A 13,323-nucleotide genomic window follows, 5' to 3' on the forward strand; every position below is an offset into this window, starting at 1 on the left:
ATGTCATAATGAGGGAAAGAGCATCTTCATGGAGGGCAGGGGCTCATACCAAAGACAGAGCAGCAGGAGCAGCAGCCAAAGGATCTGCATGCCTGTGGAGCTCTGGATCTTCCTCCGGGGCACCCTGGGCACGACATCTGCTCCTTGAGCAACAGAGCCGTACACTCAAACCGCTGGTTGCCACTGACGGATTTGATTTATTTAAATTTACTTTACAGAGACAGAAGGAAATTGAGAGGGAAGGGGGAACATCGTGGGAGAGAGAGAGAGAGAGAGAGAGAGAGGGAGAGAGAGGCGCCTGCAATATAACTTCAATGCTTGTGAAGCTTCTCTCCTGCAGGTGGCAACTGGGGGCTTGCACCTGGGTCCTTGTTGAATGTAATATGTACGATCTACCAAGTATGCTACCAGCCCCTAGAGTGTCTTATAATAATTGGGGGCTTGCAAAGTCCTTCGTGGCTCTGCCAAAGCACTTCTTGGTCCCATGCAGCATACAGGTGTCCAGCTTGTCCCTCCAGCATGTGGAGACTGTAACCAGGCTGAGCAGCTGTAATGGGGACACTGAGCCTGGCTTCTCACAGGACCAAGAAGGAATCAAGATGGTTAGAGTATGTAAATGGAAACCAGCTAACACTCGTGTGATTACTGTGGCTGTGCATTACCCTCAGTCTCCCTACCTTCTCCAGTGTCCCAAAACTCATACAGGTGGCTCAGCCAGGACCTGGGAGCTGGGATGTAAGCCCACACATATGTCAGCCCCCCAGCCCTGGACTTCTGAGTCCTGGAAAAGTGGGGAAGGTGTTCTCTGAATAAGTTACATTCTCTGAGCTCTCTCTCTCTCCATGTATATATAATTTATGTTTAATAGATATATTTTTAATTAAAAAATTTTAATAATAATTATTTTCGCTTTTGTTGCCCTTGTTTTTCATTGTTGTTGTAGTTATTATTGTTATTGTTACTGATGTTGTAATTGTTGGATAGGACAGAGAGAAATGGAGAGAGGAGGGGAAGACAGAGAGGAGTAGAGAAAGATAGACACCTGCAGACCTGCTTCACCACTTGTGAAGCGACTCCCCTGCAGGTGGGGAGCCGGGGGTTCGAACTGGGATCCTTGAGCCGGTCCTTGTGCTTTGCGCCACGTGCGTTAACCTGCTGTGCTACCGCCCAACTCCTTAATAAGTATTTTATTTCTTTATTATTGTATAGATAAAGAGAGACATTGAGATGGGGGAGGGAGAGAGGGAAACAGTTGCAGCCCTGCTTCACCACTTTGAAGCTTTTCCCCTACACGTGGGGATCAGGGGCTTCAACCTGGGGCCTTGCATACTATGTGTGTGCCTAGGCAGATGCACCACTGCCTGGCTCCTATATCTTATTTATTTATCTGATGAGAGAAATGGAGAGGCAAGGGGGAGATAGGGAGAGGCAAGGGGGAGATAGGGAGATAAAGAGAGGCACCTGCAGCACTGATTCACAGCTTGTGAAGCTTTGCATCTGCAGGTAGGGATCAAGCTTGAATCTGAGTCCTTGCACATTGTAATGTGTGTACCCAACTAGGTGCACCGATATCTAGCCTGCCTCCTCTCTCCTCTCCTCTCCTCTCCTCTCCTCTCCTCTCCTCTCCTCTCCTCTCCTCTCCTCTCCTCTCCTCTCCTCTCTTCTCCTCTCCTCTCCTCTCCTCTCCCCTCTCCTCTCCTCTCTCCTCTCTCCTCTCTTCTTTCCTCTAATTTCTTTCCTTCCCTCCTTCCTTCTTTCTTTCGTTCTTTCTTTCTTCCCCTTCCTTCCTTTCTTCCTTCCTTTCTTTCTTTTTTCTTTCTTGACAGGGGGCAAAGCCAGGACTTCACACATGCACAAGGAAATTGAGTTGCCTCCCAGGCCATTTTTTTTTTAACTGCAACACTTGTACACTTGTGCTTTTATTGGAGTGCTGGGGATTGATCCTTAGGCGTGAAAGTTTGTTGCTCTGAAAATAATGCTGTTTTGCTCAGCCCATTCCGTAATTTTAGAGGCAGAAAGTATTAAGGAGAGACATGAAAACACCATTTCATTACCCATTTGATAGGACAAGAGAAACAGAGGAGGGGAGATAGGGAGAGAGGAAGGAGCTGGGCAGTAGCACACCGGGTTAAGCACACATAGCACGAAGTGCAAGGACCCACATGCGGGGTGGGGTGGGGTGCTTTACAAACAGTGAAGCAGGTCTGCAGGTGTCTTTTTGTCCCTCTCCCTCTCTCTCTCCTCCCCCGTCAACTTCTGTCCTATCCAGTAAAAAAAATGAAGAAGAAAAAAAAGGCCTTTAGGTGCAGTGGATTCATAGTGTCGGCACCGAGTCACAGAGATAAACCTGGAGGCAAAAAGAGAGAGAGAAAGAGGAAGAGACTTCACTGCTCATGAAACCTCCAACCTGCAGCTGAGGACTAGTGGCTTGAACCTGGGTCCTTGTGCATAGTAATGTGTGCACTCAATCAGGAGAGCACAGACATTTTTCATAAAGAGCAAAGTGTGTGTGTGTGTGTGTGTGTGTGTGTGTGTGTGTATAGGTGTTGGAGGTGGCTTAGTGGGTAAAGTGCACACCTTACCATGCTTGAGGCCCTGGGCTTGATCCTTGGCATTACATGGAGTGCCGTGGACAGTACCAGAGAAACTCCAGGGATGGAGGAGCTGGCGCTTCCATGTCTCTTCTCCCTTTCCCTCTGTCTGTCTAGCTAAAAATACAGAATAGAATTGGGCCAGAAGATTGTTCAGTAGTAGGACTGAGGCTCTGAGTTTGTTCCCTGGCACCACTAAAAAACAGACAAATAGGAATCAGGCAGTGGCACACCTGGTTGAGTGCACACACTACAATGCACTAGCACCTGGGTTTCAAGCCCCTGGTCCCCACCTGCAGGAAGATAACAAGTGGTGAAGTAGAGCTGCAGGTGTCTCTCTGTCTCTCTCCCTTTCTATCTCTCCTTCCCTCTCAATTTCTCTGTCTCTATCCAGTAGTAAATAAAAATAAATAAACTGGGGCCAGGCGGTAGTGCACCTGGTTAAGTGCATACACTGTAGTGCACAAGGACCTAGGTTCAAGCCCCTGGTCCCCATCTGCAGGGGAAGGCTTCATGAGTGGTGAAACAGGGCTGCAGATGTCTCTCTGTCTCTCTCCCTCTCAATTTCTGTCTGTCTCTATCCAATAATAAGTAAATAAATAAATAAACTAAAAAAATAAACACAAAGGGCAGTCTGGAAGAGGAAAGACTTAAGAGGAAAGACTTCCTGCCAAAGCAAACTTATCTGTTGTCTTGCTCAGTGTCTTAGGGAAAATTTCTGAATTTCTCTTGTCTCTTCTATAAAATCAGGATAACTGGGCTGTGGAGATAATACAGTGGTTATGCAAAAGACTTTCATGACTAAGGCTCTGAAATCCTGAGGTCCCAGGTTCAATCCCCACCACCACCATAAGCCAGAGTTGAGCAGTGCTCTGATCTTCCTCTCTCTGTATCTTTCTCTCTGTATCTCTTTCTTTAACAATAAAATGTCTTTATTTTTTAAAATCAGGATAACAAATGGGGGCTCATGAATTAGATAAAATATCCCTTTATTTAAGTACTCAGTCCAGTGTCTAGCATATAATAGGTACTTAAGAAAAGCATCTTTGGTGCTGGTGTCATCTCAGTGTAGCTGAACTTCACCTCTGCCTGACCCCCAAGCCCCAAGTCAGCCCTGGGAAAATGATTCCTAAGGTCGCAGAAGACCGTGTATTGGTGCTCCTAGGTCTCAGGTCTCCCTCCTCAAGGCCCTTTCCCTTCCTCTGAGCCCTCAGGGGTTCACTGTCTCCTCAGTGCTGCTGGGACTCCCTATTGCCTCTGGCCTGAGTGGAGGCCCTAGACCTCTGGAAGCAGCTTTCTGGCAGCAATGGGAAAACCTGGGACCTCCTGCTAAAAAGGCCAAAAGCAGCTGGTGGGACAGAACCAAAGCTGTGGGTGACTTTCCTCTCACATTTCCCCACACACCAGCAAGTCCTGTGACTCCAAATACTTCTAGGACTTGTCCTTTCTCCTACCACTCTGCCACCTCTCTGATGTGAGCTCTAACCTCTCTCTCCCCCTGAAGTTTTAAAAAAAATTTTAAATTTCTTTATTGGGGAATTAATGTTTTACATTCAACAGTAAATACAATAGTTTGTACAGGCATAACATTCCCCAGTTTCCCATATAACAATACAACCCCCACTAGGTCCTCTACCATCCTTCTTGGACCTGTATTCTCCCCACCCACCCACCTCCACCCCAGAGTCTTTTACTTTGGTGTGATATACCAATTCCAGTTCAGGTTCTACTTGTGTTTTTTTTTTTTTTTTTTCTGATCTTGTTTTTATTTTTTTATTTTTTAAAGATTTTATTTATTTATTAATGAAAACATAGGAAGAGAGAGAAAGAGCCAGGCATCACTCTGGTACATGTGCTGCCAGGGACTGAACTCAGGACCTCATGCTTGAGAGTCTAATGCTTTACCACTGCGCCACCTCCCGGACCACTGAGCTTGTTGTTCAACTTCTGCCTGAGAGTGAGATCATCCCATATTCATCCTTCTGTTTCTGACTTATTTCACTTAACATGAGTTTTTCAAGGTCCATCCAAGACACATGAGAAATCCTGCTGAACAAAGAGCTGGTATACAAATAAATGGACAAGCAGCTACTCTAAGTGCACCTTCCTCCTGCCAAATATCTTTTAGTTCTCGCAAGTCCCAGACTGAGAAAAATTAGGAAACTTGCCAGAAGAAAGTGCTTTTTAAATGCTGGAGCTGGAAGTGGGAGTCACTTACTTGTTCCTGCTTCCAAAGCCTAAAGTTAACCTGGAGCTGAACTTCCAGAAAAGCACTGTGAGGAGTAGGCTTATAGATTCCATAAAGATGTGGCCCCTCTCTCAAATCCAGTGAGAAGCAGGGAAGCAAATGGATGATAAATTTAAAACTAGTGTTAGGACCCGGGAGGTGGTACAGTGGATGGATACAGCACTGTACCCCCAGACATGATGAATGTTCTCAATCTTTCTCTTGTCTCTCACAAATAGATGAACAAATCAATTAAAATATTTTTATTACCAGTATGCTATTTAACCAGTATGCTATTCATTCATTCATTTTTTTTTTTTTTACCAGAAGACTGCTGAGCTCTGGCTTATGGTGGTGTTGGGAATTGAACCAGGGACCTGGAAGCCTCAGGCATGAGAGTCTCTATGTATGATCATTATGCTATCTCCCCTACCTCACTGTTCTTTCACTTTTTTTCCCTCCAGGGTTATATTGCTAGGGCTCAGTGCCTGCACTATGAATCCACTGCAATTTTGTTACCCTTGTTGTTGCTGCTGTTGTTGTTGGATAAGACAGGGAGAAATCGAGAGAGGAGGGTAAAATAGAGAGGGGGAGAGAAAGGCAAACACCTGCAGACCTGCGTTATCGCTTGTGAAGCGACCCCCCTGCAGGTGAGGAGCTGGGGCTCGAACCAGGATCCTTGAGCGGGTCCTTGCACTTCGTGCCACGTGCGCTTAATCTGGTGTGCCACCACCCGCCCGTTTTTTACTTTTTAATGAAAAAGAGACATATAGAGAAAGACACTGAGAGAGAAAGACCAGGGCACTGCTTATCGTGGGGCTGGGCATTGAACCTGAAACTTCAGAGCCTCTAGTATTAAAGTCTTTTCCATAACGATTATGCTGTTCCCCAGGCCCCCAAATAAACATTTTTTAATAGTTATCAAGTAACAGGCATCAATAAGCATGACTTGTTGGACGAGTGCAGAATCCTGAGGTCTGCAGACATGTGGGGTCCAAAAGAGGTACTTAAGTGGGAGTCGGGCAGTAGCGCAGCAGGTTAAGCGCAGGTGGCACAAAGCACAAGGACAGGAGTAAGGATCCTGGTTCGAGCCCCCGGCTCCCCACCTGTAGAGGAGTCGCTTCACAGGCGGTGAGGCAGGTCTGCAGGTGTCTTTCTCTCCCTGTCTTCCCCTCCTCTCTCCATTTCTCTGTCCTATCCAACAACGACATCAATAACTACAACAATAAAGCAAGTGCAACAAAAGGGAATAAATAAGTAAATAAATAAATAAAAATTAAAAAAATGGAGGCACTTAAGTAGGGACATAGAAGGTACTGGAAAAGACTTCTAGAGGTGAGCCTGGAAGGGCAGAACTTTGTCCGGGGTCTACGGCCTCAGAGTGCGAGGACAAGGAAAAATGAGAAGGGCCAGTGAAACAGCTCGCTTGGATAACATGGTACTTTACTATGTTCATGATCCAGGTTTAAGCCTGGCCCCCATTGCATTTAAAACGCCTCGGTGTGGAGGTCTCCTACTTGTTCACCACTTTGGTGTCTCTGTCACTGTTTAAAACAGCGAGAATAAAACGTTCTGAGATAAATGAACTTGCAAGAGCTTTGGCAGGTAAGATAATGCTAATAATGTTCGTATCCTCCCGGGGGTCACCATGGTTCCGGCAGGAAATGCTGGGGACTGGTCAGACATGAGGCTACCGCAGGCGAGCCTGGGGCCCGCAGATACCAGGAGCGGCCCGCGCAGCCCCAGGGCCTCCCGGTCCAGACCAGCGCGGCTTCTCCAGGGGAGGGGCCGGCCCTCGGCGACGTCACGAAGAAGGCGTGTCTGCGGAGCCGCCGCTCTTCTGGCCCCGCCTCCGGACTGGGAGACCGGAAGTCCTCCCGCCTCCTTGTGGGGTTCTGCCCCGCCTCTCGGCCCCTAACGCAAGGTCATGTCCCGGAAGTGAAGGGGCCATGTTGGTGGGTGACCCCGGGATAGGCACCCGGCGAAAGACGAGTCCCGAAGAGTGATTTCGCGCGTTCCGCGGGTGAGTGAGGGCAGGCGAGGGCCGAGTCTCTCCGAGCCTCCTCTCGGGATCGCGCCCGCGCCTCCCATCGGCCCGGGCTGGCGGCCGTGCGCCGGGGGTCGGTCTACCCCAGCTCGCCGCGGGCTTTCCCTTGGAGGCCTCGCTGTGGCCCCGCCCCAGCCACCCGCGGCTTCCTGGGGCCCTGGAGCCGGCCCGCTTCGGTCTCGGGGTCTCCCTCGCCGGCTCTGCCCAGCCCCAGGGTCGGGGGAGCTCCTGGGGGGCGGCCGGGGCTCATCCGTCCCCTCGCTGAGCGACCTTGTAGCACAGCCCTCGTGTGACGCTCGTCTCCTGCCTCATAAAGCCCCTTCCCGGTGGAGTGTGGGCATTTGGGTTGCCACTCCGGAGGCCCCGGGGCGCAGGGCTGCTCTTCACGGTCGAGGAGAAAGGGGGCACAGACAGACAGACAGCCTTACTGTGGCCGCGCCCAAAGTATAGAGGCCCGAAGTTGATGGCTGCCTGACTTTGGGCCCAAAGTTCACATTGTCTTAACCACTCCAGAGTCTTCCCCACTCTGCTCTGCTCGCTCTTCCTTCCTCCCTCCCTCCCTCCCTCCCTCCCTTCCTTCCTTCCTTCCTTCCTTTCTTTATTTCTGAATATCTCAAACAGGGGTGACCATTTCTTCCTCACTGAGGATGTTTTGAGCCCCTGGCATGTGCCAGGTGCTGTGCTGTGCTGTGCCGAACACACGGTGAGGCCTCAGCATGTGAAAGCTGCCCGCTCTTAAGCCCGCCAGTCGGAGTTGGGCTGAGGCGGGCAACCCCCTTCTGGGCCAAGTTCCCTTTGGAAACGCAGTTTCCTTCACTTCCAGTGACTGGGGTGGTTGATTATTAGAATGAGTTGTAGTGAACATGTAACCCTAGTAACTGTAGTAACCATAGTGCGCCTGCATAGTGTGGTAAAGACAGACCTAGGTATATACAGAGGATAAGACGTCAACCCGAACCTGATTGGCCAATAGAGATGTAACTTTGAAACCAGAGGCACAAGCTAAGTACGAGTAGAGGCTGAGAAACCAGCTGGATGAAGCACTTTTCGCCTTTACTGACTGGGGTGCTGCCGGTGCTGCTAAAGAAGGACGAAGGGCCTCCAGTCCTGCAACACAGCAGATGGTGACCACGTCCTGAGCCTTACCTGCGAGCAGCTACTAGTCAGGAGAGGTCTCGGGGTGACTGTGCTGTGTGAATTGTGTGACCCTTCTCTGGCATCTAAAGTAAAGAATTATTGCTTAATCCCAACAGGCTCTCCGAGTAAGTCTTTGCTCTAATTTCTTGCTCGCGACAGTTGGGTTGTCATTAGAGTGTCATGCTTAGGGCATTTTATGAAGCAAAGAAGAATGTTATCACTGTTATGAAACAGGCTGCCTCCTGGGTTCTTTAAATGTGCTGATGGTGAAGAGGGCTGCAGCTGTCTCTCTGTCTCAGCCCCTCTCCATCTTCCCGATCCCCTCTCAATTTCTCTGTCTCTATCCAATAATAATAATAATAAGTCAGGTGGTAGCGCAGCAGGTTAAGCGCACATGGTGCAAAGCGCAAGGACCAGCATAAGGATCTGGGTTAGAGCCCCCGGCTCCCCACCTACAGGGGGTCGCTTTGCAAGTGGTGAAGCAGTTCTGTAGGTGTCTATCTCTCCCCTCTCTGTCTCCCCTCCTCTCTCAATTTCTCACTGAGCCCCAGCAATAACCCTAGAAGCAAAAAAAACAAACAGTGGTCTGGAGGTGGTACAGTGGATAAAGCATTGGACTCTCAAGCATGGGGTCCTGAGTGCAATACCTGGCACCAGAGTGATATTTGTTTTTTTCTCTTCAATAAATAAAATCTTTTTTTTTTTTTTTAAAGAAATGTGCTGAGTAACAAAGCACTTTGCAAATGATAGCATATTGCTTATGTAAGAGTTTGACAGTCTCGGTATAATTAGATCTAATACTTGTTTAGCACTACAGACCATGTCAGGTAACATTAGTAATGTTACGTTAACTTGTCTAATCCTACCAGTTTTATGGGCAAAGTAAGTATTTTTTACTAAAAGCACTGCACCACAGTGGTTTATTGTGGGGGAGATTTATGGAATGTGGGATTTCAGAGCATCAGGCATGAGGGTCATTTGCATTACTCTTATGCTATCACCCCACCCAAAATACAATTTTAATCCTCAATTTATAGGGGAGGGACAGATAAACATAGATTAAAGAAAGTTGGCCAAGACCTTTAAGAGGTGTTGCCACAGTTTGAGTGCGACTGGTGGTGAAATCATGTTAAGGGTACTTGTATGGTGTCTCAGTGCAGTTCTCACAATAGCCTGAAGTAAGTATTAGCATAATATAATTGTCCACATTTTACAAGTAATGAAGTAAATGCTCAGAGGTGTTAAGTACTTTGCCCAAAGTCCTCTGACAGGTGGCAGAGCCAGGATTCAAACCCATGCAGTTCTGCTCCCAAGGACTGGGAGCAGAACTTCAGCATAACCTATGGTTTTCCAGGTGCAGGAGTCAGGAGACTGGGGTCTAGTCCCAGCTCTGTTACTAAGTCATAGTGTGAGTTGGCGCTGTTGACTGGCTACGGAAGAAGGGCAAACGCTAGAAGAAGAAGAAGTGTGAGTTGGTGAAGGGTGTTTTAGAGACATAGACTCCGAACTTCTGAGTAAGACAGTCTCTATAGGCTCTGCTGTCATTAATTCTGATCCTAGGCTTCTATTTTTCTCCTACTGCTCACAGCTTGCCGCCCAGCCCCTGTTGGTCCCCCATGGCCCCGTGGAGCCGAGAGGCAGTGCTGAGTCTCTACCGGGCTCTGCTGCGCCAGGGCAGGGAGCTTCGCTACACTGATCGAGACTTCTACTTGGCTTCCATCCGCCGTGAGTTCCGGAAAAATCAGAAGCTAGAGGATCCTGCGGCCCGAGAGAAGCAGCTGGAAAAGGGTCTGGTGTTCCTTCACAGCAAACTGGGGGGAATTATTTAGGATTTTCTCCTTCCTTTCCCATCATAATTCCAAGGTGAAGAAGACAAAGGTGCCTTCTGCAGACGTTCCTGTTCCTTCCCATCCCCACCTCACAGATGAAGTAAGAAGCCTCAGGTAAGCTTTATTTCTGTAGGTTTCACCTTTTTTTTTCTTTTCCTCACATTTACAAATCTGTTCCCTTACTGGGAACAAAACAGACCCTGAGTTTTAAGCCCCATCAGAACATAATTGTTATTACCATTTTCTTTTCACAGAACAGTTTACGTGTGAAAACGTTAGCAAAGACAATGGTTAAAACTATTAGAGCTCAGTTCCAGACTGACTCATTTTTTTTTCTTCTTTTCTTTTTTTTTCTTTTTTTCCTCCAGGGCTATTTCTGGGCTCGGTACCTGCACCACGAATCCACAGCTCCTGGAAGCCATTTTTCCCCCCCTTTGTTGCCCTTGTTGTAGCCTCGTTGTGGTTGTTATTATTGCCATTGTTGATGTTGTTCGTTGTTGGATAGGACAGAGAGAAATGGAGAGAGGAGGGGAAGACAGAGAGGGGAGAGAAAGATAGACACCTGCAGACCTACTTCACCGCCTGCGAAGCGACTCCCCTGCAGGTAGGGAGCCGGGGGCTCGAACCAGGATCCCTACGCCGGTCCTTGCGCTTTGCGCCACATGCACTTAACCCACTGCACCACCGCCTGACCCCCCTGACTCATTTTTATATTTATTTATTTATTTCCTTTTGTTGCCCTTTTTTTTAATTGTTGTAGTTATTACTATTGTTATTGATGTCATTGTTGTTGGATAGGACAGAGAGAAATCTAGAGAGGAGGGGAAGATATAGGAGGAGCGAAAGATAGACACCTGCAGACCTGCTTCACTTCCTGTGAAGCGACTCCCTTGCAGGTGGGGAGCCAGAGGCTGGAACCAGGATCCTTAACGCCGGTCCTTGCACTTTGCGCCACCCACACTTAACCCACTGCGCTACCGCCCGACTCCCAGATTTCAGTTTTCTTGTGCATGAGACCATCCTCCCTTAAACATAACTGTATTATAATATAGTCTAAAGCTAGCATAGTGTATAGACTTTAAAGAGGATGGTGCCTGAGTTAATAGCTGTGGGATTTAGGGCAAATCACTAAACCATTCTAGGCCTTAACTTCCTATATAGTAATTATTTCTCTAGGCTTTTTTGAGAATTAAGTGAAATAGTGCACCACAACCCTGTGGATGATACTCAGCACGTGGTGTGAAGGTGCCAGTGTGAACCCACTGTAAAATAATGATTACATTTAATTCAACTATTTTCCCAGGGTCCTTTGATGATCCTGTCGTTCTGATAGGATGGTAAATGCTGTGGGCCATTAAGGGACTTGGTTCAATATGGAGATCATCAGGAAACAGCTCCACTGCTAGTAGCTCTGGACTGTAAAGAGCTCAGTGGTGGAGATGAGGACGAAACTGCCTGGGGTGGGGATATGGGGTTCACAAGTGGCTGGAGAAAAGACCATATTTGGAGCTCTACCTTAAATGAAAAAGAGAAGCTTACAGTGTAGACCAGTAAGAATAAGCGAGGGTGAATGTAGAAATTGCATTTGTAGTCTGGAAACTTGAGTTTGGCCTGGGTAGAAGGGTATACTGTAAGGCAAATGGTGAAGTAGAGGCTGGGCCAGGTCTAGAAGGACACCGAATCCTCTGTTGAGATTGTAATATCAGATAGTGAAGGGACCGTCACAGCCTTGTAAGCAGGCAAGTAGCAGTGGCAGGGGTTATGGCGATAGTGTGGAGAATACACTGGTGAGAGATACTTGGCAGCAAATGTGGCCTGATAAGATGAAGGAGCTGAGGTGCTGCTTGTATATAAGATGTGTATATACACATGGGTGGTAGCGCAGCGGGTTAAGTGCAGGTGGCACAAAGGACCGGCTAAGGATCCCGGTTCGAGTCCCCGGCTCCCCACCTGCAGGGGAGTCGCTTCACAGGCAGTGACACAGATCTACAGGTGTCTATCTTTCCCCCTCTCTGTCTTCCCCTCTTCTCTCCATTTCTCTCTGTCCTATCCAACAATGACGACAACAATAATAACTACAACAAGAAAACAAGGGCAACAAAAAATAAATGTTTAAAAAAATTAAAAAAAGATATGACTTGATTATCAACTGTCTGAGAAGGAAAGAGGGCGGAAGGCTAAATGAATTCTAAGATCTGCCAGCTGGGTGGAGGGTGCTGGGGTTTTGTTTGTTTGTTTTGTTTTGAAGTATTTTATTTTATTTTTGAGAGAGATGCAGAGAGAAACACCAGAGCACTGCTCAGCTCTAGCTCATGGATGGTACAGAGGATTGAACCTGTGACTTCGGAGTCTATTTGCATAACCATTATGCTATCTACCCCTGCCCGAGGGTGCTGTTTTTAACTGAGGGAAAGCAGGCAGAGAAGCCTTACTTAAAGCTTTTGGTTAACAGCCTCTCAGGCAGTTGGCAAAACTGGGGAGGGATCCCCATGGGGAGCCTGCCTGCACCAAGGGCAGTGCAGCTGGTGCTGAAATTGTGAGTTCTTAGTTTATTTTGACTATAAGTTGGGATAAAGGTTGTCACCATCTCAAGGAAGGAAGGGTTCGTTGGTTATATCATGCAGTTTTTTTTTTTTTTTTTTTTTTTTACCAGAGCTCTGTTTTCTGACGGTGCATAGGATTGAATGTGAGACTTTTGAGCCTCGGGCATGAAAGTCTTTTTTTTTTTTTTTTTTTGCCTCCAGGGTTATTGCTGTCCACTGCTCCTGGAGGCCATTTTTTCCTTTTTGTTGACCTGGTTGTTCTATTGTTGTTGTGGTTATCATTATCGTTGTTATTGATGTTGTTGTTGGATAGGACAGAGAGAAATCAAGAGAGGAGGAGAAGACAGGGGGAGAGAAAGATAGACACCTGCAGACCTGCTTCACCGCCTGTGAAGCGACTGCCCTGCAGGTGGGGAGCCGGGGCTCGAACCGGGATCCTTATGCCATAGGTCCTTGTGCTTTGTGCCACGTGCACTTAACCTGCTGCGCTACAGCCCAACACCTGAAAGTCTTTTTGTATAACCGTTTTGTTATCTCCCCACTGGAAACTAGTATTTTCTTTCTTTCCTTCCTGCTTTCTTTCCCTCTTTCTCTCCCTTTCTCTCTTTCTTCCTTCCTTTTTTTCATTCTTTCTTTTTTGCCTCCAGGGTTATCACTGGGGCTCCGGTGCCTGTGCTATGAATCCACTGCTCCTGGAGGCCATTTTTTCCCATTTTTTTGTTGCCCTTGTTACAGATTAAACCCTCCACAAAGTGCTGCTCAAAGAATCAAAGCACAGTCTGTATCACGGTGTTGGGAAAGGAGGGGATAGGCGACTAAGTGGTGAGGTACTTCACTCTAATGCTAGAAGGCTTTGATGTTGAACTTTAAAAACATATATATATATATATGTATATATATATATATATATATATATTTGCTTTTTATTTTTTTAAATTATTTAATTATT

General features: G+C 47.4%; 1 protein-coding gene across 1 annotated transcript; it reads left to right on the plus strand.

The window, feature by feature from the left end:
• The first annotated feature begins 6,693 nt into the window (after positions 1-6,693).
• On the plus strand, positions 6,694-9,831 carry LOC132538010 (mitochondrial ribosome and complex I assembly factor AltMIEF1). Its single transcript, XM_060189003.1, has 2 exons — positions 6,694-6,841; positions 9,591-9,831. The coding sequence occupies exon 2, from the start codon at positions 9,619-9,621 to the stop codon at positions 9,829-9,831; it is 213 nt and encodes a 70-aa protein (XP_060044986.1). The 5' UTR covers positions 6,694-6,841; positions 9,591-9,618.
• Positions 9,832-13,323: the final 3,492 nt, after the last annotated feature.

This window comes from Erinaceus europaeus, chromosome 4, assembly GCF_950295315.1.
Source record: "Erinaceus europaeus chromosome 4, mEriEur2.1, whole genome shotgun sequence".
NCBI lineage: Eukaryota > Metazoa > Chordata > Mammalia > Eulipotyphla > Erinaceidae > Erinaceus > Erinaceus europaeus.

Excerpts from the sequence above, each read along its gene's own strand:
- LOC132538010 (XM_060189003.1), top strand. The coding sequence starts at position 9,619 with ATGGCCCCGTGGAGCCGAGAGGCAGTGCTGAGTCTCTACCGGGCTCTG.